The following is a 20080-nucleotide window of genomic DNA, read 5'->3' on the forward strand; positions in this document are numbered from 1 at the left end:
CCATATTTTGTATTCTCTAAAATCTATGCAATTGTTTAATTGAGACAGTTATTTTTTATTTATATTAATTATATATTTAATATATAATAATATAATATATATATATTTTGTATGTTATGCATTTGAATTGCGGTATTTGGTGGGAGTGGTGAATACGAAGAAAGAGGTTTGCAGTCATAAAATATAGAGTTTGAGAACACGTCATAAAACAAGTGGTACAGTCGGTATTGTACACCACGTGGAGTAGACGTTGCATTTTATATCAAAAAGAAAAAAAAGTTAAAACATTTCAATAGAACAATGGTGTTAGATTTAGATCTATTTCGAAAGGACAAAGGTTTTGATCCTGAAAAAGTACGTGAAAATCAAAAGAAACGTTTCAAGGATGTAGCATTAGTAGATTTGGTTATTGAAAAGGACAAATATTGGCGACAGCTGCGTCACCGTGCCGACAATTTAAATAAAGTTAAAAATTTATGTAGCAAAGAAATAGGTGAAAAAATGAAAAAGAAAGAGCCGATCGGTGACAGTGACGTAGTACCTGATGAAATATCTAACAATTTAGATAATCTTGTATCTGACAATCTCAAACCGTTGACTGTCAAACAGATTAAAAGTATTCGTACTTTGATTGACAGTGCTATTCAAGAAAATGTTGAGAATTTAAGTTTAACTGAGTCGGAAAGAAATAATGCTCTTAGAGAAGTAGGCAATCATTTACATGAATCTGTACCGGTCAGTAATGACGAAGAAGAAAATAAGGTATACCAGTTGTTAGATGTACGATTAGATTTTAACGATTGAAACATATATCATATGTTTTTTAAAAATTATAGATTGAAAGAACTTATGGAGATTGTACGGAAAGAAAGAAATATTCTCATGTAGATTTAATACATATGATCGATGGAATGGATGGAGAACGTGGAACTTCGGTTTCCGGTGGAAGAGGATACTTTTTGACTGGACCTGCTGTTTTTCTTCAACAAGCGCTTATAGATCTAGCATTAAAAAAATTATTTGACAAAGATTATAAACCATTGTATACGCCATTTTTTATGCGCAAGGACGCGATGCAAGAAGTTGCTCAACTTTCTCAGTTTGATGAAGAATTATATAAGGTTTTATTTATATATTTATACTATAATTTGTATAAGATATATATGTATTGTTTAATTATTAAGTATATTAACGAATAAACTTATTTTTTTTCAGGTCATTGGTAAAAGTAGTGAGCGCAATGAAGATAAAGATACAGAAGAGAAGTACTTGATAGCTACATCGGAACAACCCATTGCTGCCTTTCATAGAAACGAATGGATTTCAGAAAATGTTTTACCTGTTAAATTTGCTGGAATTTCTACTTGTTTTAGGCAAGAAGTTGGATCGCACGGTCGCGATACTAGAGGAATTTTTAGAGTTCATCAATTTGAAAAGGTAATTTTAATATTCTATATGCATTACATTTATTAATATATATTTATAAGAAAAATTAATTACATATCTATACGTAGGTAGAACAATTTTGTTTAACTTCACCTTACGATAATAAGTCGTGGGAAATGATGGAAGAAATGATAAGTAACGCGGAAGAATTTTATAAAGAACTCGAAATACCCTATCGCATTGTGAATATTGTTTCTGGTGCTCTTAATCATGCAGCTTCTAAAAAACTTGATTTAGAAGCATGGTTTCCTGGTTCTGGAGCATTTCGTGAACTCGTATCCTGCAGTAATTGTTTAGATTATCAAGCTAGAAGACTTTTAGTTCGGTATATTATTTTTATTTTAATATAAAGTTAATATTTTAAATATATATTTTAAAATGCAATTTACTCATATATAATCATATTTTTCAGATATGGTCAAACTAAGAAAATGAATACAGCAACCGATTATGTTCATATGCTAAACGCAACAATGTGTGCAGTTACTCGTGTAATATGTGCAATATTGGAAGTACATCAAACAGAAACTGGTATCAAAGTTCCAAAAGCTCTTGCTCGTTATATGCCTTCCAAATACGAAGATGAAATTCCTTTTGTTAAGCCTGCACCGATCGATGAGGCTGAAACTAAAAAACAAAAAAAGCAAAAGGAACATGCTGCATAATAAATTTAAATGGGGGTTATAACAAATTTATGCAATTTTATTTATTGCATTTAATATATTTAATTAAAATATTATGATATAGGATAAGTAAATAATGTTTAATTTAAATTATGCACTTTTTAGTATATCTGTATTTGTACTTTGTCGCTAAAATGCTTATATAAGAAAAAAAATATTTCCTATAACTCTGAATAATGAAAGCCATGCAATAAACACGAAATCATACATTAAACTTGTTATTCTGCAATTTAAACAAATTGTTTATTTCATTAGTGTTCTCAAATTTTATATTTTCCCCTAGAAAAATAAAATATTAAAAATTGTATCAGATGTGGAGTGAAATTAGCTGATATTCAGGCGTCACTATTTGCTTACCTAGTAATTTTTTTTTGTTAATTCCTTCATATATACATGTGACGAATCATTACGATTAGATGTTTTTTATTTAATGATTTATCAATAATACTTTAGGTCAATTAGAAACTTTAATCTCTAACTTAACATCATTTATTTAATGGATAGCAATGTTTACTTGAAGCTTTCAACTATTACCACTGATATCGCCTTTACACTTTACGAATGATCCCTCACGAGAGGTTATAATTTTTAACCTAAAATTAAGACTCCCATCTAATAGGGTTATCATTTTGTTGTGATTTACTATTCACACACACACACACACACATATAACATGGTAAATAAAATAATCATATATATTATATATATAAATATATATGTTTATATTTATTCATTTATTAACTTTAATTTAATTAATTTATTTATTTATTTTAGGATGTTCAAAGACATTCTGTGCACACTCTTGTATTTCGATCATTAAAAAGAACACATGATATGTTTTTATTAAATCAAGGTACTTTACCACCTGTAGATCCAAATCTGTAAGTTTCAATTAAAATTAATGTAATTAAATTTTTGTATATATATTGTTAACTTATGTGTGTACTTTATTTATAGTCAAACTATGAAAAAATCAGTGAAAGCAAAGGATTGTTATGGTCCTGTGATGGAACGCGTTAAGCACAATATGATGACAAAAGTACAAAATGAAAATGACAATCCGGATCCACCGCCACCAGGAGGTATGCATTTTTTAATTATATCTAATATTTTATTATAATAATAATAATGTTTTAACAATATTATTTATTTCCATTTTTAGATGAATCCTTTGGTAGAAATGCTCCTTCCTCGGTTATAGCATACCATTCAACACCAAGCAGTATTGTAGCGACTACACCATCCACGTTAGGAAATAATTCTACTAATACTGCGGTTGCTGTACCCATAAAAAAAGCTCCTTCTATGGCAAAACCAAAATGGCACGCGCCATGGAAATTGTACAGAGTAATTAGTGGTCATCTTGGCTGGGTACGATGTTGTGCTGTTGAACCTGGAAACGAATGGTTTGCTACTGGATCTGCGGATAGAGTAATAAAAGTAAAAGAATATTTTTATTTTAGTTTCTTTTTGATATTATTTAAAAATGATAATGTTTTAAAGATAAATATTTTTTAGATATGGGATCTTGCAACAGGTAAATTAAAAGTATCTTTAACTGGTCACATAAGCAGTGTTCGTGGACTTGCAGTCTCACAAAGGCATCCGTATTTGTTCTCTTGCGGTGAAGATCGTCAAGTTAAATGTTGGGACTTGGAATATAATAAGGTTCTATTATATATTCTTATATTATATAAATATTTATTTGTGTAGAAATTGTTTATAAAATCTTTTATTATTTTGTAGGTTATTCGACATTATCATGGTCATCTGTCAGCTGTCTATTCTATGGCTTTGCATCCTAGCATAGATGTATTAGTGACAGCAGGTAGAGATTCCACAGGAAGAGTTTGGGATATGCGTACTAAAGCTAACGTTCATACCCTAGTTGGTCATACTAATACTGTTGCCAGTGTTATTTGTCAAACAGCAGAACCTCAAGTAAGTTAATAAATAAATCATAGCTATTATAAACAATGCATTAAAATTATATTTGTTATTTTAGGTTATCACAGGGAGTCATGATTGTACTATACGTTTATGGGACTTAGCAGCAGGTAAATCGAGAGCTACTTTAACGAATCATAAAAAAAGTGTGAGAGCAGTTACATTCCATCCATCATTGTTAGTATTATTTTATCAAAATGTTTTATAATTAGTAACAAAATTATCACTGCATGAACATTCGTGTATTCGTAGGTATATGTTTGCATCTGCATCGCCAGATAATATTAAACAATGGAAATGTCCAGAAGGTAAATTTATTCAAAATCTGTCAGGACACAATGCCATAGTTCATTGTTTAGCTGTTAATGAAGATGGAGTATTAGTTTCTGGCGCAGACAACGGTACTATGCATCTTTGGGACTGGAGAACAGGGTAAATTTACTTTTCAATGTGTACTTAATTGCATAATTAAAGATATTACTTTGTTTATTAATTTAACTTACAAGTTGATTGCGTATATTATTTTAATTTGTAGATATAATTTTCAACGATTACAAGCACCAGTTCAACCTGGTTCAATGGATAGCGAAGCTGGCGTATTCAGTATTACGTTTGACATATCCGGTACTCGTATGATTACAACGGAAGCGGACAAAACAATAAAAGTTTACAAAGAAGACAATACTGCGGTATATATTTTTGCAAATAAATAATACAGTGCAATTACAAAAATGCAAAAAAGGCTTTATATTTATATAAATTATTTGATGTTATTTTTAGACTGAAGAATCTCATCCTGTCAACTGGAGACCTGACATAATAAAGCGAAGAAAATATTAAATAATAATTGTAATAATTTAAGATAAAATTATAACTTTATGATTACTTTTAATTTAACATTTGTATTTAATTTAGAAAAAAGAGAAAATAACGAGACGCAATTACTTATTTTATATATTAAAGCTCTTCATCCATATCAAAGTCTTCTTCTGGAAAATCTCCAGCTTTAACATGAGCTGGTTTTACAAATCCACCATATTTGGGTGAACATTCAAAATATTTCTTTCCATTTACACTATAAATAAAATATTGCTTAATATATTAAAATTCTCTTTCTATATAGATCATCCTGATGTTACTTACGTTCCATCATTTTTACCAAGCGGTTCATCATATTTTACACCAACCCACCAACCTTCTTTAAATTCTGTTTTACCAACGTACATGATAGTACCTCTTCGTTTAGGTTGATTTGGAACACTAACTTCGCATCTATCTCCTGCTTTGCATAATTCAGCTGCAGCTTTTTCCGCTTCTTCTTCCCGTAATTTTTCTTCCTCTCTTCTTTTCATATCCTCTTCGTTGTATTTTCCCAACTTATTTTTTGCTAAAAATGCCTTTACAGTATCTACAATATACAAATTATAATTCTTTTATAAAATATTGTTCTGTAGAAAATATCGACCACTTATTCATATTGTTTAATTTTGTTTTCTTTAACTGGTACAAATTTCTACCTGATCTTTTAGCATACTCCTCTTCAGATATTTCAAACTTTTCAACTTTACTCAGATCATCTTCGGTACGTGAAAAATTATCTACGACCTACAATTTTATTAAAACGCTTGTATGATTTGATTATTAAAATTTAAATAAATGTAACGTTGTTTGTTTGTTTTGCAAATATATTATACATGTATTCTCATGCCATCATCAATTGGATAAGATCCTAAGAGTCGTTGTCCATCGGCTAATTTACAAATTAAACTATCATTTTTATCGTATACTTCTATAGTCATTGTCATTGGATTTCCTCCAGTGAGTAATTCTAATTTTCCCTAAAATTCAACAAAAAGAAAGGATTATTATTTTTATATCAAATATAGAAATAAGAAATAACTTCCATTTATTAAAATACATGTACCTTAAATTCGTCGATTGTAATACCCTTTTGAAATCTTCTTTCAATGCAAGAATTTTGAGTACCTGAGTTTGTGATATTCAAATTAATAAAATCAGACGTAATAATCTTGTAATCACTCATTTTGATTTCTAATAAAATTAAATTAATATGAAACTTAGTTGCCGGCAATCTTTGACGTTATCTTCTACAATTTGGAGGTTATATGTCAGTAGTGTAACTATCAAAGCGACTATGTATACATATATTCTATGATTCAATATATGCGTCTATATATTTTGCGTTATATATATATATATATATATATGATATGTAAATATATGCCTATATATATATATTTATGTACAAGTAACATTATTAAAAAATAATAATGATAATGATATAAGAAAACTAACAATAAAAACATTAAAAGGGAATGATTCAAGAACAAAAAATACACCAGGTTTTGGGTATAAAAAAAATTTTGCATGTGTATATAATTGATCCCAAACAATTTATAATAAATGAAATATTCAATTTGAATCAAATTTTAAGCGATTCAGCTACTTATGGATTACAATATAACATAGTATTGAGATATTTGTAAAAGGAATTGTTCTTTTTCTTTTTTTTTTTTATAAATAAGTCCTTTTTGATTTGTTCATGATTTATTAAATAACTAATTCTGTTATTTATTATATAAGTAATATTACTACTTATGTGTATATGATTAATTAACGAAAGAAAGAAAATAATTTCTGCGAAACACTCTTAAGCTTCTGACTTATGCATCAGAGTAACTTCATTTTTTTATATTTGCTTCTTTACAGATGTTATCATATATGTTTTATTATAATCGAGAAGAAATATAATAGAAAGAGAGAGAGGACTTTAAGTAATATTAAATAACTACATACTATCACATTTTATCAGTAGCTCTTTTAACTTTAAATTTATAATTAATGTACATTTGTGTTAAAATAATAGAAAAACATTTATTATTATGATAATGATGATTTTTTTTGTATATTCAAATCAAGAATTATTGTGCTTCTTTTTACTCCATAACAATTACAATTTTCTTTTTTTTTCTTCTTTCCTTTTTGCTTTTTACAGAAGTTTGTTTTGTAAAATTTCATAAGCCATTTTATTTCTAAAATACGGCATATCCTCTTGAGTAAATGTTATTTTCCTATTTGCACATATATATTCTGCAAACATACAAGAAAATACACCACAATCACTTCCATTCATTTGTTGTGGAATGTTCTTAGCGGATATTAATTTCCAATCACTTGTATCAAATGATCTCTTCTTTTTATCCATACTTTCTTCTTCGAGATACTGTCTTAATGCTGACAAACACTTAGGATTACTGCTACCCATACTATCGTAATAACATATAGACTTATCTCTAAAATCGATTATTGACATACACCAGTGGATGCCTAAATGTATAGGAACAACTATAATGTCTTGGACAAATATGTCGATTTTTCTTGTCCATCGTTTTAGAGATGAATGTCCACCAGAAATTAATTTTGGATAAAAGAATGTGTTCATTGCATGAATTTTGGGGAATTTTTCGCTCGTACCTCTATTTATTAATAAATTCATGTAAAAATTAATGACTTCGTCATTCAACCAATTTAAATCTGCCAAAGTATTAATATCTTTTCTTGTTATCCTCAACCCATGAGCTTCTATCAAAATTTCGTCAGGGGGTTTAGGTACAAAAGCATTTTTAACTTCCTTCAACATTTCTTCCGTAAGAGTAGGTAATGGTGGTTCTTCTGGCTCTTCTGTTTCATCTAATACCACTTCGCATAATCTCATAGAACGTGTTAATCTTTCTTCCAAAGCAGTTTCTAGCACTAATTGATTTTGTTTTGATAATACGCACATCATCTTTTTAAGCTCTTTAGCTTCTTTATTACGTTGTTCAATACGTTCATTATAACGCTGTGCTACTTGTGGAACAAAATCTTCCCTCGTTACAAATTTAGCTGCCAGTTTATCACGTAATGTATTGGTTGTTATAGTTTCAATACAACTACCTTGTATAGGCTTTACAACTGGATGTTTAATAACTTTGATAATTTCTATCTCCTTGGGCATTGATTGAAGAGAATCTTCTGCGTTATTTTTGTTAATTATAGGAACTATTCTCTCGTTTTCTTTCTTTGCTGTATTTGTTGATGACCATCTTGAACAGCAAGCGGGTGATGAAGTATTGGACTTAACTTGCGGTTTATATGAGCTTGATTTAATAATCTTGTCTATTTCAACAATTTTATCACATTTTTGTTTAGGTTGACGTTCGTCCGACATGTTTTGCATTACATTCAATTTCCTATGTGGAAGAAAATTTTGCAGCAATTCCCCATACTGATTTTTTTGCTTTAATTGATTAGAATTCACAAGTGTAGGACATTTGTCCATGTTCATTTTACCTACTTTGTTTTCTTTATTTCCAAAATATAGCATGTTTAATTTATTGCAATTAGTTGTAGAAAAAGGAGATTTAGAAATGGAAGTAGAAGGTAAATTCTCATAAGATGAGTAACATTTCTTACTATGAGTACCATTTAGTCTATTGGATGAATTTTTTGAATATTTTTTTTCCGTCAAAAAATTGACATCATCATTATCACTATCATCGATTTCAAAATATTCTTCTTCAGTATGAACTGTCTTATGACTACAGCATTGCTTCTTAGGTAACACATATTCCTTTTCGTAGCTGAAAGAATCATTGGCTCTACGTTTCCTTGATCCCTCATCTGCCCATCCGAATAGTTTTTTTAAAAACTCAAACATTATCATGATTATAGAAGGAAAGCCAATGTGACATATAGAAAATTTGGGTAGGTTCATTCACTATGTCCATTAAGTATGTTATTGAATTTCTGTTTTGAAATCTTGTAGTTATATCTAAAGAGAAAATTAACACAAATATTTATACATTAATAAAATAGCTTTTTATCCGTCAGACAAAAGTAAATGTAAAAGAATCTTCATACGAATACTGTAAGCTTTATAATAATTATAAGAAAGAAAATATAAATAAAGTTATCAATTTAATACTTACATCGTATTTATATTATACCTGTACGGCGCATATATAGTTTAAGACATTGTTTATGTTAAATTTGGATATCTCCATAACTAAGTATACTCTTAATGAGGCTTGCAATGAAAACCTATAAGATCGTATTTAACAATAACCTCTTATTTTGAAAAATACGAGGAAGATGAAAAAAGTACACTATTCGTATCTAAACATTTAATTTCACACGTACAATATTTTGAACATAAACTGTAACTCCACACTGAAAGTCATCGATTATTTCAAGCGATTCAAAAGATTGACAATTCTTAAGGTATCGATATAAGATGGTACTTTTGCGCGCCACCTCGATAAATGAAATAATTCATACTAATCTTTTTCCTCTATGTAAAAATTATGAAAAGATGAACAACAACAAAATTAAGTTCTTTTTTTCAAGGAAAACATTAAAATAGTCCAATTTAGTTCTAGTTTATTCCACCAAATAATAGTTCGGCATACTATTTTTCCTACCATTGTTATCCCATCTTATATTACTCCAATGTATATGCTATAATAATTAACAATATTAACCAATGGTGGCAGCACTGTTCGCCACCGTTGATTCGAATATTGAATGGTTATACGCATTATATATAATACTACTTTGTTGTTTGAGTCATACTGTTCTGACAGTTTATCAAATATAGTTTTATCTCTATATGCATACATGTAGTATATTTAAAGTTATTGACATAAGTAACGCCTTTGTTTAATAATTATAATCCAAATGAAATTTAACGAAAAAGAACTCGCTGAATTAAGTAATGGCGCTGCCGATTTAGAAGGCCGTCTAAATCATAAGCGGGCACACAAGTCAGGTTAATTTAATTTAATTTAAATTTATTATATACTTCAATTAGTATTAAATTTTTTAAGAAATTAATTAGACATTTTTTTATATTTATTTGCTTGAATATTATCGTGTTAAGCTTTATTTTATAATAAAATTATGTTAAAAGTGTGTGTGTGTGTGCTGTGTGCATAGAAATTAAATTAAATATTACCTTGACAATAAAAATGTATTATTTTTATAACGTCCTTAATGCTCTTACGTAATCATTCGATACACTAATAAATCATTATTATCATTCTCTTTCAGGATCCAAAGAAAGATGGTTCAAATTAAAGTACAATTTATTATTTTATTTTAATATTAATGAAATAGGCCAAATTGATAATCGTCAAGCAGCTGGAGTTATTGTTTTGGAAAATTATAGTATTAATTATGATATGTTCGAAGGAGCATTTTCATTCAGTATATCTTTTCGTGATGAGCATGAGAAGAGACATATTTTAAGTGGTCGCTCTGAAGATCAGGTCGAACAATGGGTTTCTGCGCTTAAACGAGCCAGTTATGAATATTGGAGATCACAATTAATTTTACTTCAAGAAACACTGTGTAAAAAGACGGGGAAAGATCCTTTATTAATGCACCTTAGAAATCAAGGTATCATTAGGGATGAAGCTTGGGAACCTGCATCCAGTTTTAGATCGCATGTACAATCTTTTACAACGTCAGTTGTGTATACGCTAGCTAGACTAAATCCAGTACAAAAAGAAGTAAATTTAATTGAATTTTAATTGCAAATTAAAGATTATCTTTAAGGATGAACTTGAATAAGTAAAATGACTGATAGAATTATTCTATACTCAGTCTCAGATAGTTAATTATATTTTTAAAAGTCATATATAGAATATATTAATTTATTTATTACTGTCTATATAAATCATTGGTAAGTTTATAAAATTGAACTGATTTTCTTAGTTAGTTGAAATTAAGTAGAAGAAATATTTAATTACAAATATTTTTTCTTCTTTGTAAGATTTGTACAACGAAATGCAAAGAAAGGATTAAAAAAAACTAAATAAGATTTATAACTGCCTAACGTTTTGCTTTAAATATTATAAATTTTTAATTATAATCATTGGAAAAAGAGATCTAAAAAGCATAAAATATTTTTGGGGATTATATTAAATATTATTATACATTTATATGATATAATCTTTGATCACTTTCATACGTATGCATATATATAATATCTGGATAATTTATAAAAATTAACAAAAAATACAATCATAAAAAAGATCGATTCTATATGTAAATAAAAGCAATTATTCTTCCATGTCTATTTATACATTACTATAGAAAATAGTATAATTTAGATGAAACAATGTGAACATAATTTTGTAAATAAATGTTAAAAAGAAAAAAAGGATTACGAGTACTCAATCAACCGTGCAAAAAAACCTACTCTTTAACACAATAAAACATTTTAAGTACTAAATCTCTAATATAGTATAAATAAATTAATTTTTTGTGGTTTAAATTTAAAAAAAAATAAAAACTTTAAAGATATTGCTTCATTTTTAAAAATTGATAAACTTTTTGGGAAGTTTAAGTTTAAAAATGTTTTGAAAGAATTAGAATTGTCGTCTTAAAGTGTATTGCGTTTTTTTTTGTCTGGCGTGTACGCGCGCGTTTGTGTATGTGTGTGTTAGGGTACGAGTGAGTGAATACTTACACACATATATATCGTATATAAAATGTAGGAAGCCAAATGCACCACGAAAATTTCGCCCCCGCTCAATACGACGACGCTTGCGCCCTTATCTCGTAGAGTTCAGTGATCGTTGTGATGCTACGGAAACGGAGGGCTGCTGTTTCAGGGTAAGATACCATTTTTATTATCATTCCGTGTATTTACTATTCTTTTTTTTTCTTATACATTTGAACTATTAACAAAAACGAATGTTCAATCTTAATTAATTCGTTCGTTATTATATTAGAATGTCAATAGTTCTCAGAAGTATCTAATTAAAAGCTCGAACTTTTGTTCGAAGATACGAAAGTGTTAAGAACAAATCACGTAAATAAAACATTCTTTGATTTAATGCGTATCTATTTGTTATATTATGTACGAATTTACTAAAGTTTGACATAAACAATTAGCAAAAATAATAGAATATTTACGCGTCATATTTAAATTTATTATACTTTTAGTTTATGTATATTTATGTGTAGGTAAATATAGTTTGACGATATGATAATTTGTGTTAATTATGATGTATGCTAATGATACGCATGATGAGAAATTAGAATCTTTTTGGTTTGTTTTTTAATAATAATAGATGAGAAATTCTGAAATAGGAAAGATCATCATGAAGAATTCTAGTTGTTCGTCTTGCCCTCTTGGCCCACCCCCAGACATACTTCATATACCGCCACCACCGTTTCCAGAATTTCTTCAACAAAGTTCAGACTTTTATCCAAATTTAGGCGCTCTGCCTTTCCCGCCAAACCTTAATGATAGTCCTTGCAAACACTTATGCGATCGACGTTTCGAAGGGGTGCAATATATCGAAATGCCACAGCAAGGTAAATAACATAATGATTGGATATTAATTTTTTTTTTTCTTACAAATTTTTACCAAATTTTCTTTTTATGCTAATGGTAAGCGTAAATATTCGATTTATTGGTTTTATTAATTTTGTATTTTTTAGGCACCGTTTTTGACGATACGTGGTTGTTAGTGCTGATATCATCTTGCGTCGGTGTAATTATAATTGGCGCAATATTGGCAACGTTTTTTTGGAAATGTAAATTGTAAGTATTAATTAATTAAATATTAGCATATCCGACGCAAATCCTTAATCATCTCGAATGGTATGAGAGATTGTAATTATTTAAAAAATTAAGATCGATCGCGTGAAAAAAAATGATCAACGGTCATAACGTTTTTATATTTTTGTCTGGCAGAAATAGAAGCGGTAAAAATGGCGTAATATCAATGCCAAATGCAACAACCGGTATGCAAACGAAAAATGGAAGAATTCAAAACGAAGCTGTTTTGTATCCTTGCGCTGCTGATACCATGCAAGATAGTCGTGTAATGTGGGCAACCCTAACACCACGGGGTACCACTAGACATTATTTAGAAGAACATACTTACGAAACTATCGGCGGTGGACAATTTCACAAGCGCGCTTGTTCGACAACACCAACCGAACATGTAAAACTGAAGGCAATTTAACAATTTTACGTTTGTATACGATGCTGCTTTCGAATACAATAGAGAACAACGAAAAAAACAAATAGCATAGCATCTTGCGAGGATCTATGGTGGAATAAAAATCGCAGTTTAATAATTACATATAGATCATTTTTTTTATACGCGTAATATTGATAAACAGAAACAAAAAATGAAAAACAGATAATTTCGAAATAATTTTTACATAAATTATATGATGATCCACTGTGATATTTATTCTTGGATTATTTTCTGGATCAAACCTGTCATATATAAATCTACAAATACAGTGGCGGTCAAATAATATGACGCTACGAAATTATTTGCTACTCATCAAACAAAAAAGAAATGCATGAAAAGCAGATTACCATTAGATTTAGTATATCTGCTAATTATTTTGTCACTTCTTCTATTTTTTAGTTTATTAAAATAAAATTATTGTATAGTAATAGTTCCTTTTTTTTTTTATAAACATACCTCGAAGTACCTGTCCTATATTTTAATAATTTGAATTATAATCTTTGACCGCCATTGTCTATATTAGATCAAATTAAAAGCATGATTTGTAGACATGGTAGGTAATTAATTAAAATTAATTAAAGAAAGTAGAGAATAACAAGGTAAACGTTCTAATTGAAAAAAGCTATATTAATACAAGTTGATCGATCTATAAATAAATGTAATTAATAAAGGTCAAAATCTATATTTTAGACGTATGCCGATCCTCCGGTTACAACTCCGGTATATGTCCGTCCAAAGGACGATAAAGCTTTTGATAATACTGCTTTTGTGGATTATGAAGAGCCCTTATCAGTTAAAACGGAATATTATCAATTGAATGATGTTTTGGAGCCTAATGATTCAGGTAATTAAATATATGTTAAAAATAATTACCGACCTGGTTAATACAATACAAATTTTGTTTATATTTAATATTAATTATAAAAATAATATAATATACTTTTTTCTATATTTTATATAATAATAATAATAATAATATTATATTTATATGGTATGAAAATAATATTATATATACAAGGTGCTTGAGGTTTTTTCAGGCAAACGGTGTTAGCGGAAAACCTTTGTCACCGGAAAACCTTTGTCACCCTGTATAATAAATATTTATTATATAAAAAAAATATATAATAGAAATTAGTTGCATGTATTATTATTATTATATTATTAATAGAAATAATTGATTTAAATGTAGGTATTCTTACGATACAAAGGGGTACATTGCGTCCTCATGTTAGTTCTCCAACAAGAATAGAACATCCAAATTTACCGCCATTGAATCTTCTTCCTCACAAGCGTAGTTCGAAAAAAGGTTCTATCGGACAACACAATTCAGATACATTATTAAGAAGCAGCATCACATCTTCCACTTATATACCTACAATATAATATATTAATTACACTCCTTTATTCTCCCTTCTCGAAAATTCAATATAATCATCTAAACGCACCTTTTATATCCACAGTTATCAAGTCCAATCTAGTTACTCTAAATACACCATATCTGTGTAAGTGTAATAAACAAAAAAATATCCCTAATAATTATATCTTATTAATTGTTTATTATTATTATTATTATTATTATTATTATTATTATTATTATTATTATTAATTTTATTATTATTATTATTATATTGTGAACGTCATGTTAATATTATGTTATTGTTTTTATTGTGTGTTGTTTTGTATGTACCTATCAGCTTATAATAATAATATTATTATTATTATGATGGACGGATAACAGACAATGATTCCGATTCACGTTTACAGGCGTTATAGGGGGTGTATACCACAAAATGGATTATAATTTCTTTTTTTTCTTTTATTTTTTCCATTTTTGTTAAAATGCATCTCGATTATTCACGTCCAGAATTTTTACAAGTACGATTAGAACTTTAAACAAAATCTTAATTAAATTAAATCTTATTGATTAGACAAATTGGAAGAACATCTTTTCTACGATATATTTTAGAACAAATAAAATATTTTTTTTATTCTTTCAAAGCGAGCACTTTGTTGTATTTGTGTATTGTTTCACGTATTTAGATTTGTACTTATACATTAGACTTATTTTCTTTCGTTCATAGATTTTAATGGTTTTTATTTTCTTTACATTTTTTATTTTATTTTCATTTTAAGAGGAAACGTCCAAGCACATACTGCATTAACGTGTCACACTACACAATATCGGGTTAAAGTGCAATCTTTTATTTTATTTGAAAGATTATCGTATTCGGAAAATGAAACACCGTTTAAGAAAAAAGAAAGAAAAGAAAGAAACGTATCGTTGGATACATATGGCTCACGTAACGTTAATTTTGACAAAATTATTAGGGCTATTTGTAAATGACATTTTTAATTTATAAATGCAATATGCATGAATAATTAGATTTATTTATTAAAGGTAAGTGAGTAAAGTATATTATACATTGATCTATTAATCCGCGTGTTTTATGATCAAATATTAAAAAACGAAAAAATTCTTAAAAAAAATATATATTATTAAAATATACAAATTTGACGATAGTATTACGTTATTTGAGCCATAACGATCCAAACAAAAATTCAATAAATACCAAAATAAGTGTATACAAGCCTTCAAAGTACACACCCAAATAAATGAACATATGCGTACGTACAATTTACTACGATCCTTCCGTTCGATGAATTTCATTTGAAATTTTATTGTTAGATTTATGAATTTTTGAAACTTTAGTTGTTTATCGATCAGCCTCTTTCAATCGCTAATTCTATTATTATACTTGTACAATATCGATTTTTAATGACTCTTAAGACACTAGAAAATTATAATTTTACTTGTAAATAATTCAAAATATTATTCCTGTATCGAAGTGCAATAATAAAATATGTTTAATTAGTGCCAAAGTAATTGCGACGAAAAGAATTTAAAAAGAAGAAGAAGAAGAAAGGGGAAAAAATAGAAACGAAAAGATAAGAAAAAGAAAGATAGAAAGATTGAAAGAAAAAATAAATGAACAATACGAGCGACCCACTTTTTAATGCCTGATTATGGATAGCAGGTGCGATTACTCTCTCTTTCTCTCTCTCTCTCTCTCTCTCTCTCTCTCTCTCTCTCTTTTTCTCTCTCAGTCCTTCTCTCTCTCGTTGAGTAAACTCCGTTTAAAAAAAGCAATGTGACGTCAAAGTCACATTGATATTCGAAAATAATAATGCGACAGGCAAATGCAACGAGAAAGAGATTAAACGAAGAAAGATAAACNTTATTATTATTATTATTATTATTTATATTATTTATATTATTTATATTATATTTCTTATATCACACATCTATTTATTATAGATACATGTAGAAAAACTATTCGATGTGAGAACTATTAAAAAATATGTTTAAATTAACCAATCAGATTGTCTTTTCTCTATTACGTTTTAAGAGCATATTTAAATAATTTTTATTATTATATTTATTTTTTTATATCATATTGTGTGTATTAACACAATTATCATTGAATTTATAATAATATTATTAAAGGTAATGTAAAAATTGAAAATAAATAAAATGTTTTATTTTGTAGTCATAATTTAATGAGATTCGTTTGTAGGTTAGGTGCAATTGTCAATGCACTTTCATTACATTTTGCGCAAGCGTGTAAATGACTCTTGTTATAGAATATATTTACGTAAATGATCATATTTAGGATAGTTCAGCATTGCAATTTATTTGTTAAACGTTAGAATCAACGTAGTTTATTATAAATGTTGTTTTATTGAGCAATCCTTTTTTGAATAAAAAGATCTAATAAATGTACTTTTTTGTTTACGAAAAGGTATTTATTATTTTCATTGAAGTTAAAGGAAGCATTACGTCTACGTTAATTATTGGTTGTAAATTATTGTCAAAAATAAGCATTATTTGTTTTATAGAATCATGGAAATCAATCCGTTAAGTGTAATACTTGTCAAAAGTGATAGCAAGGGTGACAGACTTTTATTTCGATATCCACATATGATGAGTCACGTACGTGATTCTAAACAATGCACAAAACGTAAAAATCCATATTCATTGACAACTAGTGAAGATTTATTACAGGTGAATTTAACAACTATTACGTTTTATTATATGATGATTTGTCGTTGTAATTAATTTCTTATTAGATCTTCATTAGCAGTCTCTGCCGTTTCCAACTTCTAACATTAACAATGGAAATCTTACCGGATTAAAGGATGAAGTACTTTCAACGTTATTTGCAGTAAAACCGGAATTATGCGAACAGAAATTTGAATTGAAAGTAAACGATGTTCGCTTTGTTGGACATCCTACTCTTATACCACAACGTGGTTTTAAAGAAGTAAATTCTTCTATGCTCTTTAATGTTGTCTTTGCCTTACAAGCGCAAGCAAGTCATTCTGTAGTAAAATGTTATTACGATTTAAGCAGAAGGTTTGTTGTGTACCATTATTTAATAGTTATAATATTTGAGATTAATTGTATACTTTTGTTTAAGATTGGGTATCGCTTTGAGACATGAAGAAAAAAGATGTGGCTTTTTAACGGATGAAATTAAGATTATGGTATCAACTCATGATGAAATTACTGCTAGGTAAAAAATATATTTAATATATCATTTGTGTTACGTAATAGTAAATATAAATTGTTAATGTAAATATACATATATTTTTAGATCTGAGGGTGAAAGCGATAGTGATGAATCTCCTTACGAATTAATATTGCAGAAAAGTTTACTAGCTCGTAATTTAAAAACAGTCTTCAGTAGTCTTAGTACTTGCGGTATAATTAATATTATGATCAATAAATGGATACAAGTGCGCTTTTGTCTTCCGCAGAAGGTACACCAATCGTATAAGAAAGGTTTCTTTATTAATCCTGAGATTATTGATAGGTTAGTACAGTATAATTTGACATAAATATATTTGCATAGTTTCTAAGAAAATAATAATAATAATAATATTATTATTAATAATTATTTACAGATGTTTAAACAGTTTAAGACCATACCATGGACTACTTTTGTTAATTGAACCTTCAGATTTATTAGATTCATTGCCAATAGATTCTTCTCCAGCATTAAGACGTCTTATTCAAATGTATAATCCATTAAAGAGTATACAAACATTAGCTGCTGATTCAGATCTAACACTGACACAAGTATTTCAACTAACCGGACATTTAGTTTATTGGGCTAAAGCTAGAATAATTTATCCGCTTTGCGAAAGTAACGTTTATGTTGTATCACCGGATGCTGTTTTATCTAATCAATTATTGGAAGCATTTTCGGAACAATTTCCAGGACTTTGTCTACTACAAGTATGCACAGAATGATATATTTATAATTTTAAAAAGTTTCATAATATTTTATATTGCATACTTTTTTTTAGGTCATTAGTGATTTTTCCTTACCAACGTCAATCAGTCAAAAATTAAATCCTTTAAGTCAACCTCAGCAACAAACTCAATTAGTAAAAGTCATCATATGGTTACTCAAAAACCATTTGCTTTTGCAACTACATACATACGTTCAATATATGCCAACGGTACATGGTCTTGTATTACCGGTTGGTATAATAACTTATTTTTACATTGCATGCAAACATAAATATAGATTATTTGTTTTTTTTTAGGACTCGAAGGAACAAACAACTTTTGATGTAAATAATATTGACGAAGCTGAAAGTTCTTGGGATTTTGATGAAACTAGTAAAGGAATAATTACCGATATAAAAGAAGAATTGTCGCATACTTTACATAAAAAAGATATATTTTTTAATTATCCGTCGGAAAGTTATGACATTCCATCGGATGACAGAAAGTTACTTGATAAATTGTGTCGCCTTGGTTATTTTAACGGTGGACATCATCTGGAAGAAATAATGTATTTAGAAAACATTCGAAGATCTCAATTGTTGCAAATATTAGATAAATTTCGTGATATATTAATAACGCGCGAATGTGAAGATCCTGCGATAGATATGTTTCATACTTAATTAGGATCTTAATGATATTGTTTTGTATGATAATATAGTAATAATGAAAATAAACAGTATTAAATTATTCTACTATTGTTCTTGTATATCTGTAAAAATGATATTTTTTATAATAATGAAATTTTTCATTTGAAAATAAATATGTATACACGTCAAATAAGTACAATGCAAATGGAAATCTAATGAACTTATTATTGAGAGGCTTTATTTTTATGTATATTTTATACGTATATATATATATATATTTTTAACTCTTGCATAAAAAGTTCTCGTGATATATTTTCTTCTAAAGTACTTATTTACAAAATTGTTAATTTTTATACAGACAAAATGATAATATGACAATAGTGAGATTTATTTTATATATTTATTTATACAATAACCATTATAATAAATTATATATATAATATATATATATTTATATATCATAGATGTGGTAGTGATAATATATTGCTAAAGTTTGACACAATTTTGGCAGATAGGTTGGCTAGAACAGGATATTGCCTTTATGAAATTCGCACATTCAAAAATGCGACTAATGCGCATTCATAATTTTACTAATTTTTTTTGATTGGAATCACCACCGAGCCTCTATTTAATTTTGGACTTTGCTTTCTTGCAGTCATACTTAAACGTCATACATATTAACAAATGACATAAGATGTTATCTTAATTAACTACAAGTATTCATTACTATATAATAATTATAATTAAAAACGAGCCCTAACTGCAAAAATCATTTATTTTTATTGCACGACTTGTTTGAATTTATAGAGCTATCATAATCATATCAAAGTATAATCTTTATAATGATTTTGATTTAAAGCTTCTTTATGTATAAGTATTATTTTTTAAAGTAAATATACACATATATATATATGTATAGTTATCATTATAATCTATACATATAACACGTCTCCGCAATAATTATTTAAGCATCTTTTGTTATTTTTCAATATGTATGAC

At 27.9% G+C, this 20080-nt stretch overlaps 8 protein-coding genes across 16 annotated transcripts in view; 5 read left to right on the forward strand and 3 right to left on the reverse strand.

The window, feature by feature from the left end:
• Window positions 1–147: 147 nt before the first annotated feature.
• LOC106789618 (serine--tRNA ligase, cytoplasmic) lies at window positions 148–2207 on the forward strand. The gene is made up of 5 exons (XM_014753995.1): window positions 148–762; window positions 837–1121; window positions 1216–1437; window positions 1515–1771; window positions 1859–2207. The coding sequence occupies exons 1-5, from the start codon at window positions 301–303 to the stop codon at window positions 2109–2111; spliced, it is 1479 nt and encodes a 492-aa protein (XP_014609481.1). The 5' UTR covers window positions 148–300; the 3' UTR covers window positions 2112–2207.
• A 297-nt stretch (window positions 2208–2504) lies between these two features.
• LOC106789610 (pleiotropic regulator 1) lies at window positions 2505–5183 on the forward strand. Its single transcript, XM_014753978.1, has 10 exons — window positions 2505–2805; window positions 2904–3010; window positions 3087–3211; window positions 3292–3569; window positions 3648–3797; window positions 3876–4070; window positions 4135–4253; window positions 4329–4508; window positions 4612–4765; window positions 4857–5183. The coding sequence occupies exons 1-10, from the start codon at window positions 2803–2805 to the stop codon at window positions 4914–4916; spliced, it is 1371 nt and encodes a 456-aa protein (XP_014609464.1). The 5' UTR covers window positions 2505–2802; the 3' UTR covers window positions 4917–5183.
• LOC106789611 (tubulin-folding cofactor B-like) lies at window positions 4541–6241 on the reverse strand. Its single transcript, XM_014753979.1, has 6 exons — window positions 6001–6241; window positions 5771–5914; window positions 5594–5681; window positions 5220–5484; window positions 5022–5151; window positions 4541–4887 (listed from the first exon to the last, which is right to left on the reverse strand). The coding sequence occupies exons 1-5, from the start codon at window positions 6118–6120 to the stop codon at window positions 5034–5036; spliced, it is 735 nt and encodes a 244-aa protein (XP_014609465.1). The 5' UTR covers window positions 6121–6241; the 3' UTR covers window positions 4541–4887; window positions 5022–5033.
• Window positions 6242–6625: 384 nt separating this feature from the next.
• LOC106789602 (sentrin-specific protease 1-like) lies at window positions 6626–9488 on the reverse strand. Its single transcript, XM_014753965.1, has 2 exons — window positions 9068–9488; window positions 6626–8910 (listed from the first exon to the last, which is right to left on the reverse strand). The coding sequence occupies exon 2, from the start codon at window positions 8851–8853 to the stop codon at window positions 7087–7089; it is 1767 nt and encodes a 588-aa protein (XP_014609451.1). The 5' UTR covers window positions 8854–8910; window positions 9068–9488; the 3' UTR covers window positions 6626–7086.
• A 138-nt stretch (window positions 9489–9626) lies between these two features.
• LOC106789604 (pleckstrin homology domain-containing family J member 1-like) lies at window positions 9627–11304 on the forward strand. The gene is made up of 2 exons (XM_014753969.1): window positions 9627–9906; window positions 10188–11304. Exons 1-2 carry the CDS (start codon window positions 9816–9818, stop codon window positions 10667–10669), a joined length of 573 nt encoding a protein of 190 aa, XP_014609455.1. The 5' UTR covers window positions 9627–9815; the 3' UTR covers window positions 10670–11304.
• Window positions 11305–11666: 362 nt separating this feature from the next.
• Window positions 11667–14674, forward strand: LOC106789603. Of its 3 annotated transcripts, none has more exons than XM_014753968.1 (6): window positions 11667–11756; window positions 12237–12464; window positions 12591–12693; window positions 12847–13111; window positions 13829–13982; window positions 14328–14674. In XM_014753968.1, the coding sequence occupies exons 2-6, from the start codon at window positions 12248–12250 to the stop codon at window positions 14519–14521; spliced, it is 933 nt and encodes a 310-aa protein (XP_014609454.1). In that variant the 5' UTR covers window positions 11667–11756; window positions 12237–12247; the 3' UTR covers window positions 14522–14674. The 3 variants fall into 3 exon arrangements, with proteins under 3 accessions (XP_014609454.1, XP_014609452.1, XP_014609453.1); XM_014753966.1 differs by having other exon boundaries at window positions 11681–11756; window positions 12218–12464; XM_014753967.1 differs by having other exon boundaries at window positions 11681–11756; window positions 12218–12464; window positions 12847–13099.
• Window positions 14675–16625: 1951 nt separating this feature from the next.
• LOC106789588 (nitrogen permease regulator 3-like protein) lies at window positions 16626–19178 on the forward strand. 6 transcript variants are annotated; one of them, XM_014753938.1, is made up of 8 exons: window positions 16626–16643; window positions 17036–17201; window positions 17278–17552; window positions 17617–17712; window positions 17794–18012; window positions 18104–18437; window positions 18509–18685; window positions 18752–19178. In XM_014753938.1, the coding sequence occupies exons 2-8, from the start codon at window positions 17040–17042 to the stop codon at window positions 19112–19114; spliced, it is 1626 nt and encodes a 541-aa protein (XP_014609424.1). In that variant the 5' UTR covers window positions 16626–16643; window positions 17036–17039; the 3' UTR covers window positions 19115–19178. The 6 variants fall into 6 exon arrangements, with proteins under 6 accessions (XP_014609424.1, XP_014609423.1, XP_014609425.1 ...); XM_014753937.1 differs by lacking the exon at window positions 16626–16643 and adding an exon at window positions 16712–16938; XM_014753939.1 differs by lacking the exon at window positions 16626–16643 and adding an exon at window positions 16712–16938 and having other exon boundaries at window positions 17281–17552.
• The window catches only part of LOC106789587 (very low-density lipoprotein receptor-like), a 31015-nt gene continuing 29802 nt past the window's right edge, over window positions 18868–20080 (reverse strand). For both annotated transcript variants that reach the window (XR_001382005.1, XM_014753933.1), the window contains one exon: window positions 18868–18988. Coding sequence is in view for 1 of the 2 variants with exons in the window: in XM_014753933.1 (XP_014609419.1) it covers window positions 18972–18988 (17 nt within the window). In the remaining variant the exon portion in view is untranslated. The remainder of the gene's footprint in view (window positions 18989–20080) is intronic.

This window comes from Polistes canadensis, unplaced genomic scaffold (assembly GCF_001313835.1).
Source record: "Polistes canadensis isolate GaletaPanama2010 unplaced genomic scaffold, ASM131383v1 scaffold_192, whole genome shotgun sequence".
Taxonomy (NCBI): domain Eukaryota; kingdom Metazoa; phylum Arthropoda; class Insecta; order Hymenoptera; family Vespidae; genus Polistes; species Polistes canadensis.